The sequence below is a fragment of the Macaca thibetana genome, chromosome 15 (genome assembly GCF_024542745.1).
Source record: "Macaca thibetana thibetana isolate TM-01 chromosome 15, ASM2454274v1, whole genome shotgun sequence".
In the NCBI taxonomy this organism is placed as follows: Eukaryota; Metazoa; Chordata; class Mammalia; order Primates; family Cercopithecidae; genus Macaca; species Macaca thibetana.
In genome coordinates this window covers 84252842-84267957 of record NC_065592.1, presented here as the reverse complement: position 1 = coordinate 84267957, position 15116 = coordinate 84252842, and the positions used below count along the sequence as shown (strand labels likewise).

At 38.7% G+C, this 15116-nt stretch overlaps 2 protein-coding genes across 4 annotated transcripts in view; one reads left to right on the top strand and one right to left on the bottom strand.

Moving 5' to 3' along the window:
* The window catches only part of ABHD17B (abhydrolase domain containing 17B, depalmitoylase), a 57066-nt gene extending 48962 nt beyond the window's left edge, over positions 1–8104 (top strand). For 2 of the 3 annotated variants that reach the window (XM_050760922.1, XM_050760921.1), the window contains exon 5: positions 1622–8104. In XM_050760922.1, coding sequence (XP_050616879.1) covers positions 1622–1648 — 27 coding nt within the window. In that variant the 3' untranslated portion in view covers positions 1649–8104. The remainder of the gene's footprint in view (positions 1–1621) is intronic. The other variant, XM_050760920.1, reaches the window with a different exon arrangement.
* Positions 1–15116, bottom strand: part of C15H9orf85 (chromosome 15 C9orf85 homolog) — an 867064-nt gene that overhangs the window by 116021 nt on the left and 735927 nt on the right. The window lies entirely within an intron of this gene.

Here is a 15116-nt window from a genome sequence, read left to right as displayed (position 1 = left end):
AAAAAGTTTGGCCTAGGAATGAGGCTACTAATTAGGAACACAATTACAGATGGCATCGTGAACCCTACCTAGTGTTTATCTTAGAAACAAACAGGAAGGGGCATTGATAGAAAAGGAAACAGCACTTGTCAAGAGTATAGATGAAAAAATCTGGAGATTTTTGCTTGCTGGAAATAACATATAAGTCAGTTTTGTAGAAACTGATCTAATTTTAGAGTGGTGAAAAATACATCATGGGAAAATGATACACAAAGTGCTGTTCAAATCATGTTTGCATTACTAATGTTATTCCAGGATGCAGTGAAAGGATATTTGCAAATTAGAGCAAATCCTGAGGTATTTGCCAAGTTGGAAAAGGTACCATAAACTGAAACTCCCAAACCAGCTGAAAGATGTGACTAAGGCATAATAGCTGCCTTCAAATATTTGAGAGGCATGTACAATGTATTCTATCTGGCTCTCAGAGCAGAACTGGGTGAAAATTACAAAATACCAGATTTGAACTCAGTATGAGAAATAACTTTATGGTTATTTGTCCGTAAAGGAAAGGGATTGCTTCCTAAGCATTAATGAGTGTCTTATCACTAGAGACAGAGCAGAAGCTGAATGACGTCTGTCATAGGTGTCACAGAAGAAATTCCAGATTTAAATGAAAAGTTGTACTAGATGTACTGTGTGTAAGGTTGTTTGAGACTTTGTATTCCATTTTGATTTCTACTTACTCCTCAGAGCTTACCTTATGGTTTTGAGAAGACAGTATGATGTAGAACAATTAAACTGGCAGTCAGATCTGGGCCCCTTGTCAGCTAACAGTGATTAGATCTGCAACATTGGGCAAGTTACTTCTGGATCTCAGTTTTCTCACTAGAAATAAAGAAATGGAACTAATTGAATAATAATATCCCTTACATTTCTAATGTGAAAATTTCAGCCCTACTCACACGTAATGGCTCATATCAGTTTTTAGCCTTAACTAGAGTGGTGCCAGTTAGCTTGTTTTGATATTTGGCTTTTGTGCATACTAACATAGTGCAATTTGGATAATAACACAAATCCTTGGTACATAGCTCCTGCCATATCCTCCAGGTACAAAAAAGAATGGTAGATAAGAACTTTCATGAACTAGTTTATCATCTTCACACTTTTCCAGGTTTCTTTACACAAATTTACCAGTTCTATATCCTACATGAATATATATCATAGATTTTTTTTCTTTGTGATTTCTATAAATATATAGGTAGTGTTCATTTTAAGAGAGCTTCATAAGTGAAAATGAATTTTAAGTAGAGCGAGGTAGCTCAAGCCTGTAATCCCAGCTACTTAAGAGGTTGAGGTGGGAGAACCACTTGAGTCCAAGACTAGAAGGCTGCAGTGAACTGATAGTGCCACTGCACTCCAACCTGACCAATGGAATGAGACCCTGTCTCTGCAAAAATAATTATAAAATGAATTTTAGAAATTGTAGACTGACAACAATTGTCATGTAAATAGTGGTATTCTTACATTTAGACATATATGAAAACTTTTAAGAGTGATTTTTCATAAAGTTATGGAAAGCCACATAAACTCATAGATTATAAAAACTTCAGAGATGATACAGCCTAATCCCTTTATTTTACAGGTGCAGAAACATAAAGAAGGGAAGTGATTTTCTCAAGGTCTACAATTGTCAACGACGGTACTATGTATTCCATTATCTTCTCTTTACCAAACTTATCTGGATTAATATACCAATGAGCCTTTCAAATTATGTGGCGTAAACTTATTTGCTCTCCAATGTTAGTCACAATTTTTTTTTAATGGGTAGAGCCCTCCTTGTCAACTAGTTATTCATTGAATAGTAAATTGGTAGATTGTGCCAATTAATTCTCATGTTAATGATTATTTAAAGAATTTAATACTAATTCATTTTACTAGGCACAGTTACAGTTATTTAGTTATGTTGAAACCTAGTGAGGATGGTAGCCACAGACACATGAATAAACAAGTATTTACTTCAGGAGCTGATTTACTACAAATTGTAACACGCAGAATAAGCAATTACATTGAAAAAAGTATCAATATAGTTATTACGAATTAACTTTTATCTTGTTGCTTTGTTTTAAAATAGGCTATTTATTCAAACATGATAGCATGTTGCATTCTGATAATGTGCACCCCAAACGCCCAGCAACCAAAAATAAGTTTATGCTTACGATACTTGGAACGAGGCTTTCAGTTTTAACTTGCAGAATGGAAAAGACATTTGTCTATCGTATCTCTAAATGGATTATGCCTCTGACTGAATAGTTGAATGAGTAATGCTAAGGAAGGAAACAAACACCTCTATGCTGGAAATGACCCACTTGACATTAGAGTTGTGTGTTTTTCTTTATTTCTTTTTTCTAGGGAAAGTACAAAGGTCTTTGCAAATGTCAGTGAACTGAAAGCTGTTAAACTGGCTTTTTCATATGAAGCCAGATGGACATGAAACTATTTTACTCCCTCTATTTCCTTGTGTAGGCCATGTACTAAATTTGCATAATATAATTATGACACTTTTAGAAAAAAGTTTTAATAGTGTGTTTTAAAAAATGACATTGTTATATTAGAAAAATGGGGAAATGCTATTTTTAGATAATTTTTGTTTATCTCCTAATAAAATGCAAGTTTCAGCCACTGTACTACTTGATTAATTCAAAATTTGGACTTCTTTTTCCTCTAAAACAACTACTTAAGGCAGTGTATTGAATTAAAGTAGATTCAGTCTTCTGGTTTTTGAAGAAGAAAAGAAGTAGAGAGGGTAGCAGGTAGGTTTGCGAATATAGGTACACTATGTATTGTGAATTCATAGGCTATAAATCAAAACTTATAATTAGCATTCTCATGAATCTTAGATGAAACTTGTGTTTCTATTTGAACACCTAATAACTTTGGTAAAGTCAGAGGCCATCTATATCACTTCACCAAAGTGAGAATTGGCTACTGTTTGAGCTCTTTTAAGTCTAGGGCTCCAAGCCTTCAAGGCCCATCCCTGGGAAATAGAATGGGCAGAAGGGAAGGAGACAAAAGAAAATAGTTTATATATCCCTAAATATATCTGGTGCTGTCAAAAATGATAATTAAACTTGCTAAAGTATTCAGTGTAATCCTAAATGAAAAAGAGAGTATAAATGATTACACCTCTGTAAAATAAAATGTGAGTGTCTATGGAATAAAAGCCAAAGGAAATAAATACAGTGAAACAAATGATTGTGTTGAGGCAATAGGATTATGGGTGAGTTTTTTTCCTTGACCTACTTAAAAAGGTATCTTTTATGTTGGTGTGTTATTTTTTATGATAAAAAAGAAGGGGGGAAACCTACTTCTTCACTGTCTCCTGGTTTTCACTGTCAGAAACTGGCTTCTGGACTTCCAAAATCATAAGACCCCAGAACAGATACAAGAGAAGTAATTCTCAAATGTGTTTTCAGCCTGGCTACCAGAGCAGCAAATAAAAGTAGCTGGAGGAGGAGAGGATTCCTTTATTTGGGTGAACGATATTGAATTTTGTGTTTTGTTTTGGCAGGGAATGTAATGAATAGGATAATAATATCTGAAATCCTCACTGAGTGCCAGGTCTAAAGTACTTTTTAGGCAATGCCTACATAATATATTAACGTTAAAAACTCTATAATGCATTGTTATAGTTACTACTTTACCATCTGTAGTCATTTCCTTAGCCCATTACAGCTTTGTTTTTACTTACTTCCTATGTGCTATTGGCAAAAATATAGAGGGAGTAAAATACATTACATTTCTATATGTTATAGGCCCAACAATCCATTATATACATATTATTTGAAATTGCTTTTTAAAATCAAGTAAGGAGGAAAAATATGCATTTATCATTACGTAATTATCAATGTTGTTTGTTCCTGTAGATTCATATTTCTGTAGGGTCACTTGATTTCAGCCTGAAGAACTTCATTTAGTATTGTAAAATGAGTCTGCTAACAAATTCTCTCAGTTTTGCTTATCTGGGAAAGTATTTATTTCATCTTCATTTTTGAAAGATAGCTTTAGTCTATATAAGATTCTTGGTTGCCTACTTTTTTCTTTGAGTATATGGAATATGTTTTCCTATTGCTTTCTGGCTTCCATGGTTTCTGATGAGAAGTAAGGTGTTAATCTTAAATCTTATTGAAGTACCTTTGTAAGTGATGCATTGTTTTTCTCTTGCTGATTAAAACTTCTCCTTTGACTTTCAGCATTTATACTATAAAGTATCTGTTTGTGGGCATCTTTGCTTTTTTTTCCCAGAGCATTCGTTAAGCTTCTTGGATGTATAAGTTATAGCTTTCTAATAAAATTGGAAACTTTTCTGCCATTATTTCTCCAAATATTTTTTTTTCTCTCCTGGTATTCAGCACAAGGGCTACAGGATTACAGCTGCTCTTATGTTAATGGACCTTGGGCTGCTTTGCTTTTTTAGATTCTCACATTTATTCTCTGCTTTCCTCTGTTGTTCTTTCATATTGTCAGCTGTTGCTACTTGCTACTGTGAGTTTGTTTCTTTTGTTCCAACTTGCTTTTTGTGTATTTCCACTCAGATGATCTAGGAAACTAGATAATTAAACTTATTACATTATGTCTAAATTAAGAGCAAAATAGCTCCACTGAAATCTCTGAAAGGCTATGCTGTGAGCAATAGCCAGATAGTCAAGACTAAAGTTGCCCCTACCCTGAATAAGAAGTAGTTATGCCAGGTGCGGTGGCTCACACCTGTAATCCTAGCACTTTGGGAGGCTGAGGCAGGCGGATTACTTGAGGTCAGGAGTTTGAGACCAGCCTGGCTAACATGGTGAAACCCCATCTCTACTAAAAATACAAAAACTAATCAGGTGTGGTGGCATGGCTCTGTAATCCCAGCTGTTTGGGAGGCTGAGGTATGAGAATCGCTTGAACCCGGGAGGTGGAGATTGCAGTGAGGCAAGATTGCGTCACTGCACTCCAGCTAGGGTGACAGAGCGAGACTCCATCTCAAAAAAATAAATAAATAAATGAATAAGTAGTAGTTACTAGCTGCCCAGTTGATTTGGTTCTGTCCAGTGGGTAAGGATACTGGGCTGCTTGCTAGGAGTCTGCTCTTCTTGTGAATGTTACTGCTATTATCTTTTATATTTCTTTTTAAGAAGTCATGAATTTTCAAGAACCAGAGCAATATATCATCCCCAAGTTTTGCCAGTGTTGAGTCAATGGTTTCTAAATGACTCATCAGCAATGTGAAAACCTGAGGGGTAATATATGAAGTGGTAGAATGCATCAGTCAGCCTTGAGCTTAGTGTAGTTTGATAACCATCATTGACTGAGATGATGAATATGGAAGCATTCCCTTTGAAAACAAAGACAAAAAGTTGAGCAGTTGCAAACATTGGGGAAATACAGAGTAGAACTTAGAGTGACTTTGAAAATGAAGGAATGGGTTAATCAACAGAAACAGAATAGGAGGAAACATGCAATAGTTTAGGTCTAATAAATCCTTCCAAACAAATACATAATTAGAAGAAAGGCAAGGTAGATATAAATGTCACCCAAACACCCAGTTAAGGAACATTTCAAGTCATGAGATACTCTGAGCATAACATTAGAAAAATAAATAAATAAAGATTCTGGGTTAATTGTTAATTTGAATATGAATAAATAGTGTGGAACAGTTGTTTGAAATGCTGGAAACAGGCTATATTGGTGGGAGTATGACTAGGGTGTCTTTAGCACTATTTAAGCCCTTATTTTGGTCACATTTGGACTTAGCACTCTTGTGCCTTAGAGAAGCCAGGGTCTGCCCGAGAGAAAAAGGCAAATAATAATAATGATTAAAAGAAAATAAAAGAATGTAAGGAAAGCCTAACAACAGCCGTTTGCACTAGTCATTTGGATCTCTCCCAGTGTTTCCCCTCGAAGCCTCACTCCAGTACTTGGAGTGAGACATGAGAGATATTACTGTGTACTGTCCCTTTTAATCCTCTCAGTTCTAGGTAGTTCTCTCAACAAAGTGCCATGCAGAGTGTTGTAAAGGAAGAAGATCCCCAGAAACAAAGGCCCTTTGCATTATAGATCTGCCTTCCAAGAAGCTATCTGCTATCTTATCTGTTAGATTGGGCATCTCTGAAGGGCAGAGAATACGTCTTTCATTTTTATCTTTGCACCCTTCCCTTCCTTGGTAACTGAAAGCTTCCCAACAATTGAATTAATATGAAGAAAGAACATGTTGCAAAAAAATAAGACTTTTCCTTTTTGTTGCCTTATTTGAAAGCTTTAAGTCAATAGGATAGCCTCATAATTCAAAGCTGTGACTTTATGTTTTTCTCAAATATCTTTATTACATTAGAGAAGAAACTAGTAAAATTAATAGTACAAGGGGGATATTAAGGGTAGCTTTTGAAATGTTAGACATTAATCCCTGAGCCACAGTTTCATCACCAGTTAAAGGTAGATAATTATCCTTTCTGTTGACCTTAGAGATTTACTATGAAGATTAAATAATAATCCTAAGTGGGAATACTTAGTGCCCTAAAGAAATTTTTTTTTTAAATAAGGAATTGTAGGCCGGGCGCGGTGGCTCAAGCCTGTAATCCCAGCACTTTGGGAGGCCGAGACGGGTAGATCACGAGGTCAGGAGATCGAGACCATCCTGGCTAACACAGTGAAACCCCGTCTCTACTAAAAAATACAAAAAATAGCCGGGCAAAGTGGCGGGCGCCTGTAGTCCCTGCGACTCAGGGAGGCTGAGGCAGGAGAATGGCGCAAACCCAGGAGGCGGAGCTTGCAGTGAGCTGAGATCCGGCCACTGCACTCCAGCCTGGGCGACAGCGCAAGACTCCGTCTCAAAAAAGTAAATTAAAAAAATAAAAATAAGGAATTGTTTATGTTATAGCTGGATCTACACCTAGCAATGAAGTGTCAGGCCATGAATTACTTTTTTTAATTTCCTCTCTTTTTTAGAGACAGGGTCTTGCTATGTTGCCCAGCCTGGAATTGAACTCAAGTGATCTTCCTGCTGCCTTAGCCTCCCAAGTAGCTGGGACTTGTAGATAATTTTTGAGGAGTTTTTATTTTTGATAATGTGCCAATTTACAAGTGAATTAGCAGTGAACACTTGAGTCTGTGGAACTCTGATTAAAGTTGGCCCATTTCTTTCTTTGGCCTGTAGTACCTTAAAGTGATGGTTCTTCAGGAAGCTGGCACAGCTGGTGAACCACAGCAAATGAGAGCAAGTGCACCTTTTGTCCTGTCCAATATCGCTTCATTCTCATGACACTTTGGGTCCAAATGTATTCTATTGTCTCCAAACATGCTGCCTTTGTGTTTTCATTTTGATGTTTAAACTAGAAAGGATGAAGGCAAGACAAACAACAATGGAACAGCTGAAAGGAAAATCCCATAGTTTCAGCAAAGATTTCATCTGTAGTGGCAAATCCTTGGTGCTCAGTTTTCCTTAAAAAAAAAAAAAAAAAAAAAAAAAAAAAAAAAAAAAAAAAACCTGATTGCATTTTTTAATCACAATGCTCCTCCACTTACATCAGAATTAATTATTCAAATTTAGTTTGTTAGAGGTTTGCTGTTTAACTTTAGGTGAAACCCCGTCTCTACTAAAAATACAGAAAGTTAGCTGGGCATGGTGGCATGCACCTGTAGTCCCAGCTACTCAGGAGACTGAGGTACAAGAATTGCTTGAACCTGGGAGGCGGAGGTTGCAGTGAGCCGAGATTGGGCCACTGCACTCCAGCCTTGGCATCAGCGTGCGACTCCATCTCAAAAAAAAAATAAGAAACTTAATAAATTACTAGCACATGGCTGGGCACAGTGGCTCACGCCTGTAGTCCCAGCTCTTTGGGAGGTTGAGATGGGCAGATTACCTGAGGTCGGGAGTTCAAGACTAGCCTGACCAACATGGAGAAACTCCATCTCTACCAAAAATACAAAATTAGCCGGGCCTAGTGGTGCATGCCTGTAATCCCAGCTACTTGGGAGGCTGAGGCAGGAGAATCACTTGAACCCGGGAGGCGGAGGTTGCAGTAAGCCGAGATCGTGCCATTGCACTCCAGCCTCGGCAACAAGAGCAAAACTCCTTCTCAAAAAAAATAAAAATAAAAATAAATAAATAAATAACTAGCACATTAATAAGATTTAATGTCTTTTAAAGAAGATTTTTAAATGTAAAACTTTTAATTTCTTTTTTTTTTTTTAAGACGGACTTTTGCTCTTGTTGCCCAGGCTGTAGTGCAATGGCATGATCTCGGCTCACCGCAACCTCTGCCTCCTGGGTTCAAGTGATTCTCCTGCCTCAGCCTCTCAAGTAGCTGGGACTACAGGCCTGTGCCACCATGCCTGGCTAATTTTTGTATTTTTCGTAGAGATGGGGTTTCACCATGCTGGCCAGGCTGATCTCAAACTCCTGACCTCATGAGCTACCACGCCCGGCCTTCTTAATATTTTATTTATCTTTATGATAACAGAAATATGATGTACAGAAAACTCTATACCTTGACTAAGTTCTTATAATCTGTGTCATTCGTTTTCTCATTCAAATGTAGTGGCAGTAGAGTCACTCCTTTGCATTAACCAGGAATCAATGGATTTAGATAGGAGGGTTTTTTAAAACAATGCAATCCATTTGGGATAATCCCTTTAAAGTGGTTGTCCAGAGTTGCCATTCATTTAGCTGCCCTGAAAAACAAGCTAATAAACAGAAAATCTACTTATGACTTTCCTGGAGCTTTTCCATTACTTTTCAGTGGTGGCTGCGTTGAAGTAAGTTCATCTCACCAGACCTTGGAGAAGGGGAAGGAAAAACACTTTGATTTAAACTACTTTATGAAGAAAATATTTCTTCCACTGTATAATGTAATGTAAAATATTTATAAGTGAACAATTGAATAGCTATTGACTTATTGATTTGAATTGATTTGACTTAATCCATACATTGTTTATGTTTTCTGATTCCAGCAGTTAATTAGTCTTTTTTAAATTTTAGGTTATAAAGTGCTATACTAACTTGTATAGTTCTGAAAAAGAGTTTTAAATTGGGGTTTTAAAATGCTCTTCATCAGGCCAGGTGCAGTGGCTCATACCTGTAATTCCAGCACTTTGGGAGGCCGAGGCAGGTGGATCACGAGGTCAGGAGTTTGAGATCACCCTGACCAGCATGGGGAAACCCCGTCTCTACTAAAAATACAAAAATTAGCCGGGTGTGATGGCACACACCTGTAGTCCCAGCTACTCAGGAGGCTGAGGCATGAGAATCACTTGAACCTGAGAGGCGGAGGTTGCAATGAGCCAAGATTGCGCCACTGCACTCCAGCCTGGGCGACAGAACAAGCCTCTGTCTCAAAAAAAAAAAAAGAAAGAAATGGTCTTCATCACCCACGGCTCCTGTTTCCCTACTACGTTGCTTGCTCCACCAAAGAAAAGGTCAGAAAATTCTCAAAATAAGACTGTAATTTAGAATAATTAATTTGGTGTAAGAAAACAAGAACTTTTAAATTTATGATAATCCTCATGGAGGAGATAGAATTTGTACTTTCTACAGAGCATTCAATGCAAGTGACCAATTTATTTTTATTCCTGATTTTTCCATATTCATGATGCTGCTTATATCAAAGGATTTTTAATAATCCTATAATATATGTGAAAGGGCTCTTAAAATTGTAAAGCTATATTCTATTCCAATTATTTATTATTAGAGAAAAATGAGCATGATGTCTGTGTATAAGCTGTTCCGTTGAAACTTCCACTAAAATGCTTTGGTGCCTCACTCATATTCCCTAATCTGTACCACTTCAGTGCACATGGGCCCAATTGCCAACTGCCAGCACTTGTATTTCTTCCCTGAGGGCTTTCTCTCACTACCTGAGCCAGTTTTGCTGTCCAGTCTGCTGGAAGTATTGGCAGAATTATACTCACTGGGAGCAGCCCTTAACCAAAGACTGGCTGGAGTTTAGGCACACCCCAGCTCCCTCGCCTTCCAGGTGTGATAACTGAGCTTTGTGTCCTTCACAGGCTCCCAGAGTTTCCCCAGAGAGATTACAAAGATTATGCTTCAGTCCCTTAGAATCTTAGCTATCTTAATTTCAGACTTTATTGGTTGCCTTTTCCCCCCTTGACATTTCCCCATTCTCCTGGATCTTCTTCACCTTTTAAAAGAAACTGTAGACCTCCTAAAATAAACCATAATGAGACACCTTATTTTATTTTGCTTTGCTTTATTCTGCTTTGCAGATACTGCTTTTGCTTTTTACAAATTGAAGGTTTGTGGCAACCCTGAGTCAAGCAAGTTTATCGGTGTCATTTTTTCCAACAGCATGTGCTCACTTTGTGTCTCTGTGTCACGTTTTGGTAATTCTCACAATATGTCAAACTTTCTATGATTACTATATCTGTTATAGTGATCTATAATCAGTGATCTTTCTTGTTATTATGGTAATTGTAGGGGGGTGCCATGAACCACGCTTATATAAGATGACTAAGATGGCAAACTTCATGGATAAATGTGTGTGTCCTGACTGCTCCACCAACCAGCCATTCCCTCGTCTCTCTCCCTCTCCTCAGGCCTCCCTATTTCCCGAATCATAACAATATTGAAATTAGGCCAATTAATAACTGCGATGACCAGGTGCTGTGGCTCACACCTGTAATCCCATCACTTTGGGAGGCTGAGGCGGGCAAATCACATGAGCTTGGGAGTTTGAGACCAGCCTGGGCGATGTGGCAAAGCACTGTCTCTACCCAAAACCCAAAGATCAGCCAGGTGTGGTGGCACACACCTGTAGTCCCAGCTCCTTGGGAGGCTGAGGTGAGAGGATCACTTAAGCCTGGGAGGCAGAGGTTGGCAACAACCAGCCTGGGCGACAGAGCAAGATCTTGTCTTCAGCCTGGGCAACAGAGCAAGACCCTGTCCAAAAAAAAAAAAGTATATATATACACACACAAAATATATTTATATATTTATATATATAAATATATATAAATATATAAAAATATATTTTTATATATATATAAAAATATATAAAAATATATTTTGTGTATATATATATGTAAAAACCCCTGCAATGGTCTCTAACTGTTCAAGTGAAAGGACGAGCCATTAGTCTCTCATGTTAAATCAAAAACTGGATATCATTAAGCTTAGTGAGGAAGGTATGTGTAAGGCTAAGATAGGTCAAAAGCTAGGCTTGTACCTAACAGTTAACAAGTTAAGAATGGAAGGCAAAAGTTCTTGAAGATAATTGAAAGTGATACTCCAACAAATACATGGATAAGAAAGTGAAACAACCATATTGGTCATAGGAAGAAAGTTTCAGTGATCTGGAAAGATCAAACCAGCCACAACATTCCCTTAGGCCAAAGCCTAATCCAGGTTAGAGACCCTATTTCTACCAAAGATAGAAAAAATTAGCCAGGCGCGGTGGCTCATGCCTGTAATCCCAGCACTTTGGGAGGCCGAGGTGGTTGGATCACCTGAGGTCAGGAGTTCAAGATCAGCCTGGACAACGTGTTGAAACCCTGTCTCTGCCAAAAATATAAAAATTAGCTGGGCATGGTGGTACACGCCTAGAATCCCAGCTACTTGGGAGGCTGAGGCAGGAGAATCATTTGAACCTAAAGGTGGAGGTTGCAGTGAGCCGACATCGCGCCACTGCCTCCAGCCTGGGCAGCAGAGTGAAACTCTGTCTCAGAAAAAAAAAAAAAAAAGAAAGAAAAAGAAAAAATTAGTTGAAGATGATGGCGTGTGCCCATAGTCCCAGCTACTCAGGAGGCTGAGGCCAGAGGATGATGTGAGTCCAGGATTTCAAGGCTGCAGTGAGCTATGGTTATACAACTGTACTCCAGCCTGGGTGACAGAACATGATGCTGTCTCGGAAAAAAAAAAAAAAAAAAAAAGCTAATGTAGCTTGTTACTTTCAGTTGAAGCCAATATTCATTTACCATTCTGGAAATCTTAGGGCACTTAAGAACTATGTAAATCTACTCTGCCTATGTTCTATCAATGGAACAACAAAGCCTGGATAATAGCACATCTGTTTACAGCTTGGTAACTGGATATTTTAAGTCCATTTTTTGAGACCTGCTGCTCAGAAAAAAGGATTTCTTTCAAAATATTACTGCACATTATCAATGCACCCTAAGAGCTCTGGTCGAGATGTATAAGATTAGTGTTTTTATAGTGGCTAACACAACATCCATGCTGCAGTCCATGGATCAAGGAATAATTTTGACTTTCAGGTCTTATTAAGAGATACATTTTATAAGGCTATAGCTGCCATAAATAGTAAATCTTCTGATGAATCTGGGCAAAGTAAATTGAAAACCTTCTGGAAAGGAGTCACCATTCTGGATGCCATTAAGAACATTTGTGGGCTAGACACGGTGGCTCACACCTGTAATCCCAACATTTGAGAGGCTGAGGTGGGTGGATCACCTGAGGTCAGGAGTTCAAGACCAGCCTGGCCAACATGGCAAAACCCCGTCTCTACTAAAAATACAAAAATTCGTCAGGTATGGTGGCAGGCACCTGTAACCCCAGCTACTCGGGAGGCTGAGGCAGGAGAATCGCTTGAACCTGGGAGGCAGAGGTTGCAGTGAGCCGAGATCGCGAGCTGCATTCCAGGCTGGTCAACAGAGTGAGACTGTCTCAAAAAAAACATTTGTGATTCATGGGAGGAGGTCAAAATAGCAACATTAGCAGGAGTTTGGAAGAAGTTGATTTCAACACTCATGGATGACTTTGAGGGGTTTAAGACTTCAGTGGAGGCAATAACTACTGATGTAGCGGAAATAGCAGGAGAATTAGAAGTGGAGCCTGAATGTGACCGAATTGCTGCAACCTCATGATAAAACTTGAACAGGGCCAGGCGAAGTGGCCCTGTAATCCTGGTAATCATGCCTGTAATCTCAGCACTTTAGGAGGCTGAGGCAGGAGGATCGCTTGTGCTCAGGAGTTTGAGACATGCCTAGGCAACATAGTGAGACCTCGTCTCTACTAAAATAATTTTTTTAAATTAGTTGGGTATGATAGTACGTGCTTGTAGTCCCAGCTACTTGGAAGGCTGAGGCAGGAGGATTGCTTGAGCCCAGGAGATGAAGGCTGCAGTGAGTCATGATCGTGCTACTGCACTCCAGCCTAGGCAACAGAGCAAGACCTTATCTCAAAAAAAAAAAAAAAAAAAAAAAAAAAAAAAACTTGAACAGTTCAGGTGTTGCTTCTTATGGATGAGCAAAGAAAGTGGTTTCTTGAGATGGAATCTCCTCCTGTTGAGGATACTGTGAACATTATTGAGATGACACAACAAAGGATTTAAATATAACATAACCTTAGTTAATAAAGCAGCAACAGGGTTTGAGAGCATTTACTCTAATTTTGAAAGAAGTTCTATGGATAAAATGCTATGAGACAGCATCTTATGCTACAGAGAAATCTTTCCTGAAGGGAAGAGTCAATTGATGCAACAAACCTCACTATTACTTTAAGAAATTGCCACAGCCATTCCAACCTTCAGCAGCCACCATCCTGGTTAGCAGCCATCAACACTGATGCAAGACCTTCTACCAACAAAAAGATGACAACTTGCTGAAGGTTTGGATGATTGGTAGCCTTTTTTAGCAACAAGACTTTTTTTTTTTTTTTGCAAGAAGATTTTTTTTTTTTTTTTTTTTTTTTTTTTTGAGACGGAGTCTCGCTCTGTCGCCCGGGCTGGAGTGCAGTGGCCGGATCTCAGCTCACTGCAAGCTCCGCCTCCGGGGTTTACGCCATTCTCCAGCCTCAGCCTCCCGAGTAGCTGGGACTACAGGCGCCCGCCATCTCGCCCGGCTAGTTTTTTGTATTTTTTAGTAGAGACGGGGTTTCACTGTGTTCGCCAGGATGGTCTCAATCTCCTGACCTCGTGATCTGCCCATCTCGGCCTCCCAAAGTGCTGGGATTACAGGCTTGAGCCACCGCGCCCGGCCGCAACAAGATATTTTAAAATGAAGGTATGTACATTGCTTTTTTAGGCATAGTGGTATTGCATACTTAATATAATACAGTGTAATATAAACATAATGTTTTTTTGTTTGTTCATTTGTTTTAATGTGCTTTCTATACACACATATCTCTTAACGTATCTCTTAAGTTTCCTGAGCCCTATTTCCATCCAGATTGCTGTCCTAATCCCTTCTGATAGAAAAATTCTAGAGGTACTTCAGGGTAGACTGCATGCTGTGAGGACAAAAATATATTTATTTTTTAAATTTTATTTTACTTTAAGTTCTGGGATACATGTGCAGAACGTGCAGGTTTGTTACATAGGCACACATGTGCCATGGTGGTTAGCTGCACTATCAACCTGTCATCCAGGTTTTAAGCCTCACATGCGTTAGGTATTTGTCTTAATGTTCTCCCTCCCCTTGCGCCCCACTCCCTGACAGGCCCCAGTGTGTGATATTCTCCTTCCTGTGTCCATATGTTCTCATTGTTCACCTCCCACTTATGAGTGAGAACATGTGGTGTTAGGTTTTCTGTTCCTGTGTTAGTTTGCTGAGAATGGTGGCTTGCAGATTCATTCATGTCCTGCAAAGGACACAAACTCATCCTTTTTAATGGCTGCATAGTATTCCATGGTGTATATGTGCCACATTTTCTTTATCCAGTCTATCACTGATAGACATTTGGGTTGGTTCCAAGTCTTTGCTATCATAAGTAGTGCTGCAGTAAACATACGTGTGCATGTGTCTTTATAGTAGAATGATTTATAATCCTTTGGGTATATACCCACTAATGGGATTGCTGGGTCAAATGGTATTTCTGGTTCTAGATCCTTGAGTAATTGCCACGCTGTCTTCCACAATGATTGAACTAGTTTATACTCCCACCAACAGTGTAAAAGAGTTCCTGTTTCTCCACAGCCTTGACAGCATCTGTTGTTTCCTGACTTTTTTAATAACCACCATTCTAACTGGTATGAGATGGTATCTCACTGTTTCTTTGATTTGCATTTCTCTAATGACCAGTGATGATGAGCTTTTTTTCATATGTTTGTTGGCTGCATAAATGTCTTCTTTTGAGCAATGTCTGGTCATATCCTTTGACCATTTTTTGATTTTTTTTTTCTTATAAATTT